The sequence below is a fragment of the Hemibagrus wyckioides genome, linkage group LG09 (assembly GCF_019097595.1).
Source record: "Hemibagrus wyckioides isolate EC202008001 linkage group LG09, SWU_Hwy_1.0, whole genome shotgun sequence".
Lineage (NCBI taxonomy): Eukaryota > Metazoa > Chordata > Actinopteri > Siluriformes > Bagridae > Hemibagrus > Hemibagrus wyckioides.
In genome coordinates, this window is record NC_080718.1 from 17,271,798 (window position 1) to 17,285,102 (window position 13,305).

At 38.4% G+C, this 13,305-nt stretch overlaps 1 protein-coding gene across 3 annotated transcripts in view; it reads right to left on the reverse strand.

Annotated features, from left to right (window-relative positions):
* Positions 1-11,048, reverse strand: part of mipol1 (mirror-image polydactyly 1) — a 45,395-nt gene extending 34,347 nt beyond the window's left edge. The window contains exons 1-2 of one of the 3 annotated variants that reach the window (XM_058399727.1): positions 10,351-10,531; positions 7,469-7,560 (exon numbers count right to left, since the gene is read on the reverse strand). In XM_058399727.1, the coding sequence (XP_058255710.1) occupies positions 7,469-7,560; positions 10,351-10,445 (187 nt within the window). In that variant the 5' untranslated portion in view covers positions 10,446-10,531. Of the gene's footprint in view, positions 1-7,468; positions 7,561-10,350; positions 10,532-10,909 lie in introns of those variants that run through there. The other 2 variants (XM_058399726.1, XM_058399728.1) reach the window with 2 other exon arrangements.
* Positions 11,049-13,305: the final 2,257 nt, after the last annotated feature.

Genomic DNA, 13,305 nt, shown 5'->3' on the forward strand with positions numbered 1-13,305 from the left:
TAAAAAAAATTTGGAGTGTTCTGGATAACCGGATGTTGAAAACTGAAGTATAATACAGAAGGGAAATTATTATTCATGATTTATGCAACATAGTATTAATTGATGTGTTTATTAGTGCTGAATAATCTACATGTAATTTAGCTAATATTTGTAGCTTGAAACACAAAGTTGTTTCAGGCAGAGCACTTTGACAAATACTGTTACTATATATTTCTATTATGTCAATAGTGAATATTTTTAGAGACTCTGTACTTTGCTGAAGGTAACCTCAAAATTGGCTCGGTAAATACTGGCTAAGCTGAGATTTGCATTGGCTAACATTTGGGAGGGAGAGAGAGAAGTTATTTGAAGATGAGCTTAATGCAGTGAGTAAAAGGAGAAAACAGGAGGGAGAAAGATTTCGTTCATATTTCAAGGGAATATACTGTAACGTTATTGAAGCAGAAGCAAGGCAATGAAGACATTTATACTGATTAGGTGTCATATTCATAAATGTTCCTCTCACCATAGAGATTTAAATATGGAATGTGTTTTATTAAAACTCGGATTTTAATAGTTTGAACAATACTTTTTTTTTTTTTTAACTGTTATTTAAAATCTCTTTTACATGGTTTAATGAAGATAGTACAGTAAATTCAGGGGGGAATAAGATTTCCAAAAACACGAGCAATTTATCAGATTTTAACTTCAAGCCATTTTTAAGAGCAGCTTTTTCTTCATGTGATTAATTACTAAACGGTATCTTGATAAGGAATCTGACTCACTAAGAGCTCTGTTCAGTCATGATCACTCTGTGACATTAGAAGCTTTTTCCTCAAGGTTTTGATTAAATGTTGTTTACTTCATCACCCAACCCAAAAAAGAAAAAGAAAAAGAAATGCCTTTCGGTGTAAAAAGAAATTCCAGGTTCAAAGCAGGAGGTTAAAAGCATTTTAACCGGAGTGTATAAAAAGTACAGAAAACAAAGACGTATTGTGGTAGGTAAGGTTGTGAAACTGGCGCAAAGTGGCGACACAAGCCATGAAGCTGCTATTAGTCATCTGAGAGACGCCGAGCAGGAGAGGTGGGGCTCAGGGACAGGAGTCAACTCGAGGTCAGCTGTCTTACGAGAGACACTTGGATCGGGAGTTTCACCCTCTCACCTTCTTGCCGTTTTTATTCACCTTATGCAACGGCTTCACGGAGTCTGTTACACAGGCGTAAAATGGCTTTCAAATAACACTCCTTCACTACCAACAGTGGATCATGAGGAAAACAAGAGTTAACGTGCCCTTTGGTCAAATCAAACCCTACACATAAAGTCAATGTAAATATGAAACGTAAGCTCACTCTTTTATTTAGAAAGAAAGAAAGAAAAAAAGAAAGAAAGAAAGAAAGAAAGAAAACAGTCAAACGGTTACAAATCCAGCTTTATTGCCGTGCATGCCACCTTGCCTTGAGCCCAACACTAAAACACACACATAGCTAGTGGTGTGAGAATCCTCGGCAAACATATCTACCTTTGTTCTGAAAATCCTTTCTCCAACACGCACTGCAAAGTTGAACTTTCGTGACGTGCCGAAGTGCCGAATCCAAACAGAGCTTTTCTCTCTCTCTCGCTCTCTTTTTTTTTTTTTTTTTTTTTATCTCAAAAGGATGAATGATGCTTGTGCTTCGACCTGTCCTTCAGGCAACCTAAACCTTAAAGAACAGGGCACTGAAGGGCCAAGTCTCTAGAAAATTCCAACATTCTCTCCCAACAGAAAAATACTACGGAATAATGAGCTTCATCAAAAAAAATATTAGTATTCTGCCACCATCTCGCTCCAGCTGGTGTTATTGTGGGAGGCTAAGGCATTTAGGTGGTACGTGTGTTCACACCAAGATGTACATCTTTGCAAATATTTAGTGATGAGCTGATACAGTTGAATGGAAGAAGTAGTGTGTACTCTTTCCAGATTCAGGCTCATATAAATTTCTGCAGGCTCCCATGTTGGTATGTTTTCCTCTAAAGAACAAGCAAAGCTGAAAACTGACTTCCACAAAGATCTCGAGGTTTTCTTTTCTTCTTTTTTCAACGTCATTTCGGCTTCTAACGCTATATTCATGGAGAGAGCCGGGTTTATTTCTTCATAAGTAAGACTAAATAAGATGTTTAAGAATCAGTTTTCCTAAAAACCTTAACCTTTAATTGGTTAAAAACCTTTTTTTAACATTTTACAAATAAGCAGAGGGAAAAGTAGGGATGTGATGATCTGATGTGATTATTAGTATTTTGCCTAAATTGTCAGAATGGTAGCAGGTTAGTTTTGACATATTTTCCATTCTGATCCCATGTTGCACTTTCTATTTATGCAGTGAATGCATGTGATGTTGATTGAGGGATCTAAGCAGCTTAGTTAGAATCATGACTACCCACAATTTCACTAAAAGAAAAGAATGAAAACAGGATGCCCTCAAAACACTGCCTTTTCAATTACAGAACTAAAAAACAAAAATTTTGAGTCATGATAGATTCATATCTAAATCTGTATCTGTCAATACTTGATCACTCATAATTCAGCGTTTTCAATACATTTTCCCTTTTGCAGTTCAACAAGTCACAACTAAAAAACGCTAACCCTCCCTAACCTGAAAAAGACACCATGACATGAGAGTGTGTTTCAGAGAGGGAATGTGTTGAAGGATTGAAGGGAGGCCAGGGCAACAGGACCAGGCACTCAGTCCTCATTACCACTTGATGTTTGAACACAGGCCACAGGAGAGACCGTTTGAATTGCTCCCTGTTCAAACAGTTCCCAAGCATCTGTGGTTCACACCAAAGCTGGGCCTGTTTGTTTTCCTCTCTGCTTCATGGACCATCACTAGGTCTCCCGGAATCCCGCAACTGGGTGGCTGCCTAGTTTGCATCATGTGGGCGTCGGTTCAACTAAATGTAAAATAGAAATGCAAGTTGGGACAGAAACGTATCTGTTAAGTGTGGCAGTAAAATAACTGCAACAAAGGGGAAACAAATCCCTTTAAATATTAACTTTGAGAACAGGAACACAATTCATCAACATGAAAATTTGTTCTTATTTCATAAAATGTTCCTAATGTGAACTATATTTTTGCCAACTGGTATAATTTAAAAAAAAAAAAAAAACACAGTTTGAAAGACTAGTTTGTGTGATGGGCCTTTGGTGGCAGATCATAGTAAGCAGTCTCAGTTAAGCAATGCCCACCCTGGGTCTATTCCTTAAACTAACACACAGAGACAAAAGGGGACAGAGCCTATGGAATCCCTCGATCTGTGTGCTTGCAATTCTGCCTCTCTGGACCACCCACTTAGGCAGAGGGCGAGCCTATTAGGCCACACGGCACTCAATTCCAGGGATTTTGAACTTCAATGGGACCCACATGGAAGCCGCGAAACTGGCCGGGAACGCGCCTCCTGCCCTCCTAGGAGGCGAAGCACGATGCGCAATCAGGGTGGGCGGCTGACGGGGGAATAAAAGAGAGAATGCCGCACCACGGCTGTGACGTAGCTGCAGTTGTCAGAACAGAAGTGATGGAACTAAACAGTACGTTTCCTGCCTGGGAGGCTGGTGCACAGGGAAGGAGACCAAAGGTTATGTCAAAGGTCGATCCACCTGCTAAGAACAAAGCATGTTGAGACTGTAGCTTTTTTTCACCCTCCTTGTAAGGAGCAGCAATTCAGCTCCATAGGAAACATGCCCTGTTTGTTTATTATTATGGACTTTTGTGTGCGTGTGCGCACCGAATTTGCACGGCAAAGAACAAGTTAACCGTGCAAGAAAACAACTCGCATGCCAGACCACAGATCAGTTGTAATAACACACCCCTGCCCATGGCAGTAAGCTTATCCCAAACAACAGTGGACAAATAAACACAGCAGGGATGCAGAATGTAAAATAACACGTTCAAACACCATTCCTCAGACATGAAACTTAATTCTGGATTAAAGGTGCAAATATAAAATAATTATCTCAGAGCTATACAAGATTCCTGCAAACACATCTATGCAAAACTGATCTGGCTGTTCACTTGCCATATTAGGCAACACAATGCAACAACTAATTTAGTGAATAAATGGGAATTTAATAATTTATCATATTCATTGACCATATTCTTCACAGTGTTGTCCTGTGCATAAGCCTCATTATACAACGCATTTTCCTTTTTGTATAGCTGGAGCGCCTAGCAGAGAAAAAAACAAAAGGCAGAAATGTTTCGGCAGATAGGAGAAAGACACCCGACTCACATCTTTGTGGTTTGTCAAAATGTAATGACTTCTAATTTTTTACTTCTAATTTGGTTGAGAATGACATGATATTAATGTGTAATTATTCAAATTAAATAAAATCAGACAAAGTGCATGCTAGTTTCTGGTGTGATTTTAATCTATGCTATGTGATATGACTACACAATATAGAAACCCTTTCTCTCACTGATGTCTTGACGGTTTATGCTCTGAAACGTGAACTGAAGCGTCTTTCCTCTTTGCATGCATCTCACCCAGAAGTACAGTTATTATACGTTCTAAACCCTGGTAGAATGAAAAAGGAAGAAAACTGTATATGAGCATCAGACATGTAGACAGCAGGAATCAGTTTACAAACCGAACTGATTCGAGGATTATCTTCATTTCACGAAGCTGCATAAGAGTCCGAACTGATCAATGCCTGACGTTCACCGTGTGAAGAAACCGGACTCAGCTAGCCGAGTTTTAGACAGTTTCGTTCAGACAGAGTTTTTACCTCAGCATTTGTTAAACTGGCTCTTTGACCAACAACTTCAGCAAGCTTACTGAATTTCAAGGAAATAAAATTGAGGTGTTCACGGTTTTTTTTTTTTTGGCTGTTTGTCAGAGTTCCAACAGATCCAACAGGTTTTTCGGGCGCACTACACATTAACTTCATTATACACTTTTAGGAGTATCATGTTTATGGTCACTGTAACAAATAACTGACACGGCATTATCTATAATAATCTCTCTCTTTCTTTTCTAGACATTCTTACTAACGGCAAGCGAGACTTAAAACAGGCGGATAATTCTGATCATTTTAAGCACAAATTTCTAGAAAGAAGCTAAATTGTCTGCCAAGAGAACAAGAAAATTGAGATGAAAATGTCTACAAATAAGCTTAGTAATCTTATATTTGGCTAATTGTATTTTTATAATAGAAAATAAAAAAAAAATACATCTGACTATTATAAAGATCTTTTCGCTTGGTAAGACATGTTTTTTTTTTGTAATAAGTGTTTTGTTTGCACTCTGTTATCAAAAGCTCAGCCAAACTAAATATGGTGATAAACATTGTCTATTGTGAAAATGGCTTGTTAAAAAACTGCAATATAACCGAATATAATTTATTTTTTTTGACATACCATTCACCTTTAGATGTAAACACTTTTTTTTTTTCCGTGAACTATTTCATTCTCAAGAATTTGATGTTTCTTAATTTAGAAAGAATTAGGGACGTAATAAAAATGATTATCTATAGGTTGATCAGATGATGCCTACGTAGTCCTAATTGAAGAGAGTAATACCAATATATTTATTATACTGATACCTGTTGTTTATATGAAAGTGAATTTACAACAGATGAGATTAGGCTCAGCTGGAATGCTTTCATGATTCCATAGCTAAGAGACACTGGAGAGCACTCACCGGCTCTAAAATGCAGCTCATTATAAAATGTCGGTTTACGCAGAACAACATAAATTGTTCACAATGTATACGGACACATTTGCATGCTGTAATTACGTCGTCACATTCGAACCGTACATGTTTTGATTACTCCCACACCCTCCGTGAGCACACTTGGTAAAATGGGCAGGCGGCCCTGCCTGCAGGTGTTCACACTTGCACGCACAACTGCTCATCTGAAGCCTCAGGTGTCAGGATATGTTCTAAGAAAGATCCTGTTTCAGGTAGTGGCCTCCACCCATTTCTAGGATGCAGTGCTTTAGGTCGCATTGCACCAGGATGTCCCAGGCTGTCAGTGAAACAGCAAGCAAAGCATTAGATCAAAAGCAAACACAAACAACACCAGAGGACACGAAGCCATGAAGGTCACACTCCAAACATCAGCTTCAACAATACACACTCAAGACTGCCAATGTATACATGACACTCACATGAGCACTATCTCTTTATCTAGATGTTGTTTTAGTGCCAGTTGCAGCGGAGCAGGAAAATGATTGTTTCAAAGCGCTCGAACATCCCAACACCCGCCACGTGGTATTTGGTGAGACACAACCGGTCTGCTTTTTTTAAGGAGTGACTTTTTAGCCAAGATATTCTTGCCGATTATTACTGTTTAGCCAAGATGATACGGCTGATAGTTTTATCATTCATCCTGCTGAGAACGATCAGAGATGTAATGCACCTCAATAGAATCATTCTTCAATAGTACACTCTTTTATTATTTACACATTATTTATGTTGCTCATTCATTTTTAATAAAGAGCTTTATGCTGGTCAGGGTCACGGAGGCTCCAGAAACTATCCAGGGAACAATGGGAACAGGGCAGGAATGCACCCATGATGGGACATATCAATACATTACAGTACATTATTATTATTTTTCTGATCTACCCCCAACACACACATCTTTGTCAATAAGCTAATACTGTCATAACTATTTGATATTATCAAAACATAATGTAGACTATGTTGTGACTTAAGGGTGTATTAATGTAAAGAATTCTAGGTCAGAAAAACTGGGAGCTGCATCTAGTCAGCTGTAAGTCAGACTGGTCAGAACTGTTCGTAATGGTAAGACTGCCCTCTTGTGGCTACATCAAAGTCTGCACACTCATTCTGAAGTATTCAATTCAAGGATTCCAGAAGCTTTATTTGTCATTTCAAACCACATATAGCTGACGCAGTACATGGTGAAATGAAACAACGTTTCTCCAGGACCTGGTGCTACATAAACATACAACATAGAGTTCAAACACAAGAACAACACAGAGTTAGGACAGACGTTTGTCTTAGCCACATAAAGTGCAAAGTGTGCAAACTAGATGCAAACAGAGCAACGACAAGACAGCGCAGATATGGATATAGATGTTTGCGCAATGCTGGATTTATGGATCTCACACAGCATTTGAAGACTATTTTTAGCCTGTTAGTGACTACCAGTCATTATCTATTCCACTCCACCCGAGATCATGAAACAACAGTCCCGAATCTGAAAACCTGAATTCAAACTGTATGACAGTATGTCACTGGTGTCCTTCCAACTAAATTAGTTGTGGATAATGTGGTTTGGAAGTTGAATTTTGTCTTTGTGAGCATTGACCTGGCACCCATAACCATGAGGTTAGTCTAAGTGGTGGAGAATGCCGCAGCACAACCCACATTTAAAAAGAGCTCTTCAGCACGTAGCATGTAGCAGCATATTTTAATTCAAGAGCCTGAACTATACTAAGCATTTTTTTTGACAGACAATGCACAGCTCAGAGAATTAGAAAATACCTTTGTACATATCAACAAGTGAATCCTTCAGCTCTTGTTTGAGCTTCCATGGCATCTGCTGGTTTTCTTCCTCGCCTTCTGAGCAGCTCTCCCTGAATCGAGGAAAAGAAGACTTTCACTTATACGGTTTTCAAAATGCATCACAGTTTAAATGTGTCTGCAAATGTAATCTTCTCTTGTATTGCATTGTCCAGTATCAAGCTGCAGCACACATGCTTCTGCAGTTTCTCCATACACTTCAGCTGTTACGACCTACTATTCATTCCCTGTCCTCTACTTCCAAGAAAACAGACAGTAAATTGTTCATTTTTGTTTCTATTTCAATACTATATAGAAACAATGGATATCTGTACAAAAATCAAGTATATACTACTGAAAAAATGGATGCTCATATATTCTTTGGATAGTTACACATTCTAGCCATGAACCTTTTGTGAAAAGTAAACTGTGTTGTAGGGTTTAACTTTAATGGTTCCTCTTGAAGGATGCTTTAGGGTGATATCTGATCTGATACCTATCCATCATTGTAGTTTCAGTATCGGACACAAAGGATCTAAGAATACCCATTTTCTATACCCGCTTTATTCCTAATTAGGGTCACGGGGATCTGCTGGAGCCTATCCCAGCACACATTGGGGCGAAAGGCAGGGGTACACCCTGGACAGGTTGCCAATCCATTACAGGGCCACATATAGACAGACAACCACACACACACACACACACTCACTCCAATGGTCAATTTAGAATCACCAATCAACCTAATGTACATGTTTTTGGACTGTGGAGTACCCGGAGTAAACCCACACAAGCACGGGGAGAACATGCAAACTCCACACAGAAAGGCCCATGCCTGTTCGAACCCAGGACCTTCTTGCTGTGAAGCAACAGTACTAACCACTAAGCCCTAAATTAAGCATTTTGTGTGTTATAAATGAAATGAATTAATGAGCTTAACATTAGTGACAAAGTGATAATGGACATGTGTTTTCCTTTTCAACTAGAATTACTCTACTACTAGTTGGCATTAATAATTCATTAATTAATTCAAGTTGAGACATCATGTAAAATGGGACAATGTAACTTGGCAGCATTTGTTTTCTTGCCTGGCAGGGCTAGAATCAAACAGGAAACTGACTACAAAAACTTTTAGGTATGAAAGGTGACATGTTTTGGCTAGTCTTATTTTCATCATAGATGTACAACTGTAAATAAAGGAAGTTAGTTAAAATCATGTACATATTGTATGTTCATAATTTACTTATTTACCCATCACTGGGGACAGCACAGGGGACAGGAATTGTGTCACTTATTTTATGTGGGTCCCTCCAAATAAAAACTAATAAGCCACCCATTATACCCATCAGAATTGTAAGTTGGACAAACTAAGAATCATGAAATAAATTATAAATTTTTAATACTTGGATAAAAATCCTTTGCGGATAATTACTGTCTGAAGTCTGGAAACTGCACACATCGCTAGAAACTGAGCTTCTTTCCTGCCTGCAGCGGTCTTCAGTTCTTACTTGTTCTTGGGGATTTGCCTTCTGCTTTGTGGCGGATGCAGATGAATTGGATTCAGGTGAATGACTATTGTTTCATAGTATGCTTCAAGTCATTGTTCATCTGCACTGATCAGCACTATCCTGTAGGCTTTGAAGCATTTGGCTGAATGTGAGCATATAAAATAGCCTTACATCGATCAGGCATAGCATTATGACCACCTTCCTAATCTTGAGTTGGTCCCTTTTTTGCTGCCTAAACAGCCCTGACCCGTCGAGGCATGGATAGATCCCTGAAGGTGTACTGTGGTATCCATGGGTCTCATCTCACAACTTACAGGACTTAAAGGATACTTTGACCACTGCAGACCGGGAACACCCCACAAGAGCTGCAGTTTTGGAGATGCTCTGATCCAGTCGTCTAGCCATCACAATCTGGCCCTTGCTCAGATCCTTACGCTTGCCCATTGTTCTGCTTCTAACACATCAACTTTGAGGACGAAATGTTCGCTTGCTGTCCCAAAAGCCTCCATATAGTAGGGGATGTGGTAACTCAGTCTCAAAGTCACTCTGGATTAGGGCGTCTGCCAAAATGCCATAAATGCAATTTGAAAACTCTCTAGCCAAAAAAAGAAAAATAATTATATATATATATATATATATATATATATATATATATATATATATATATATATATATATATATATATATATATATATATATATATATATATATGAGCAAAATGTAACTTTATTTCTAAAAGAGAAAAGAGCTGTCTCTCCCACTCATTAAAATATCTGGTGTTACACATGTAAATGTAAATCACAACCTTAAGACAGTTTAGTATACCAGCTTTAAGAATGATTTCTTTCTGGCAAAGGCATTCTTAAAGGCTAAATAAATTACAGAAATTAAGTATAAAAAAATTTTTAAATGACATCATGCTAAAAAAAGAAAGTGTTAATTTGACCCATGTATGGAGACTTTGGGGATGTTTATTTAACAGTGAAAATCAACAAAATATCTAATTTGGCCAGGGGTGCACAAACATTTGCACACAATTGCAGCTGATTTAAGCCCAAACGCTATATTCTGTACAACCATACACTGTCCAGCACTGAACCCTACTACCAATACTCCATTAAAGACTAACTATAGAAGGTCAGCGTTCTGACCTTTCAGGTTCTTCGATTAACAACTTCATTTGTAAAGATACACTAATAAAACTAGATGTAGTGAATAAGCTTAAAACACTGATGTATCGATGTGTGTGTTTGACTAAAAGGAAGAGAGGAGGACATTACAGCCTGACCTCAGAGTGACCACACAGGACCTAAACAACCTCTCTCTCACACTCACACACACACACACACACACACTCACCTTTTGGCACACAGCTCATTCTCCAAGCTCGAAATTTTATGTTTCGCTCTCTGGATTGCGGTTTTAACATCGTGTGCCATGCTGTGACAAGTCATAGGTTATATCTGCGAAGTAGCCGCTAATGTTACTTGACCATCAGAGTTGTTCTGTACGCCGTGTCCGCTTACACTTGAAACGCAATGCAACTTGATACAAGGCAACAAACTCCTCTCATCAGGAGCACACACACACACACACACACACACACACAGAGGAGAAGAACACGATCTGACCTTAAAAATGCAAAAGTTTGTCGGAGCAGTTAGGCAAGAAATGCAAGAAAAACATTTTCTTGTATGCAAACTCCGTTTTAGCAAGTTAGCTTAGTAGCGTACTAACTCGAAATGGTGCTTTCTTCCTGACCTTTTGATTTATTTTACTAGTTCTTCCAAGTTAATTAGTTAAAGCTAACCAGACTAGCCCACTTGAAAACAAGTTATTCCAGATCATTAGATGAATGGAAAAGTGGACACAACACTAGCTGTCAGGTTTGTTATAAGTGAACATGGCCATGACTTACCACAGAAACCCCCAAGAAAGATGCTGACCTTCTTTCTCTAAAATACTTCACAAAAAGTTACTGAAGTTGTATTTTCTACAGCTGCAGTCGGCACAGACTCACTCCATTTTACAGCCCAGGAGAAACACTGAAGGAAGTGCGAAAAGAAAAGTATTACACATTTCGTCCACCAGAGGCCAGACGCAGACAAGCTTGAGTAATCCTGCAAAACAAGCTCAGACGGCCATACTTCTCCTTTTTTCATTCAATATATATACAATATTGCCAATATTGTTTTGGGACCCCCCATCAAATCATTGAATTCAGGTGTTGTTTTTCAGGGGTTTGGCATGGCCCCTTAGTTCCAGAACCAGGAACTCTTAGACATTCCCAAAGACCAAGACATTTTAGGCAATTTCATGCTCCCAACTTTGTGGGAACCGTTTGGGGATGACCCCTTCCTGTTCCAACATGAGTGCACAATGCAAGGTCCATAAAGACATGAATAAGTGAGTTTGGTGTGGAGGAACTTAACAGAGTCCTGACCTCTATCTGATAGAGTAGCTTTGGGATGAATTAGAGCAGAAACTGCGAGCCAGGCCTTCTCGTCCATCAGTGCCTGACCTCATAAAGGCGCTTCTAGAGGAATGGTCAAAAATTCCCATAAACACACTCCTAAACCTTGTGGAAAGCCTTCCCAGAAGAGTTGAAGCTGTTATAATTGCGAAGGGCGGACCAACTCCATATTACATCCATGTGCATGTAAAGGCTCTAATTTATCCCAAAGGTGTTCTATCAGGTTGAGGTCAGGACTCTGTGAAGTTCCTCCACACCAGACTCGCTCATCCATGTCTTTATGGACCTTGCTTTGTGCACTGGTGTACAGTCATGTTGGAATAGGAAGGAACCATCCCCAAACTGTTCCCACGAAGTTGGGAGCATGAAATTGTCCAAAATGTCTTGGTATGGTGAAACATTAAGAGTTCCTTTCACTGGAACTAAGGGGCCACCTGAAAAACAACACCTGAATTCAATGACTTGGTAGGGTGTCCCAAAACCTTTGGCAATATAGCGTAAATTGGAACTGTCTCTTTATATCACAAGATGTTTTTAATCTAAGCAATTTACAAGTAAACGAGGACACAATATATTTTCTCAAACTTTGTTATCTAACACTGTCGATCTTGGTATTTGAACACATAATCTTCTGATATAATTAAGAATAATATCACACCAAACCCCAAATGCACACCTTTTTAGCTTGGCCACATTTGTACATTGAACCTGTTATGACACTTCATACATTTTATGAAGCCAGAACACTTAAGAGTTTCACATGATCTCCTGGTGTCTGTGTGGGTTTACTCCAGGTCTCTGGTTTTCTTTTAATTGTCGAAGAACATGTCTGCAGGTAGACTGGTTATGCTAAATTACCCTTTGCAATTTGAAAGAAAGAAAGACAGAAAGAAAGAAAGAAAGAAAGAAAGAAAGAAAGAAAGAAAGAAAGAAAGAAAGAAAGAAAGAAAGAAAGAAAGAAAGAAAGAAAGAAAGAAAGAAAGAAAGAAAGAAAGAAAGAAAGAAACACAATTCAGATTTTTATTTATTATTTTTTTAAGAACAAAAAAATTATATAGATTTTAGAGTACAAGTCTAAACTAAACACCATTCAACATTTTAAATCCAGAGCCAACATTATCATGTAATTTGCCTTGCAACCAGAATCAGTTTATTACATTTCTGATCAGGTTTAAACCTTTACCTGATAGTACAGTCTACACTTATTTTAGTACAGACACAGCAATAACTACAGACCATGAGCATGGCACACCCCATCTCTAAGCAAATGTTATTATAGAATTTAGAGACTTAATGAACATTTGTATATCATGTTCATTACATGATTTTGTTGAGGTATTCTGACCAATTCCCTTGTTCTAATGATATGTAAAGCATTTATGTATTAAAGGCATTAAAGAACAAATTCTGCAAATTAATCTTTTACCTGTCCGTGCCTGAAAACCTGGACATGCCACTGACAGGCTAATTTGTAAAAGAAAAATGACTTTAAAATTTTTAGGGAATGGCATTGTACCGTATTGGAGATAAACTTGAGACATACTGGTTGAAAGGCAAATTGATCTAGATTTATGGGCAATATCCAACACATTTGCACTTACTTGCACTTTTTTTTGTAAATCAAATCTCTTTTACTTTCCCTAAAACACAATCTAGCAATATTTTTTCAGAGAAATAACAAAGCTATCTGTACCTGCATTAGCCTTTGTTTCTAGTGGGCTTCATGCTATTGCAGTGAATCAGTTTGGGTTGTACATTTGGGGAAAGACAAAAAATAATAGGCAGGGAATATTATTTCGGTAATTAATGCAAGGTTTCATCCACAGTTTCCATTCCTCCCT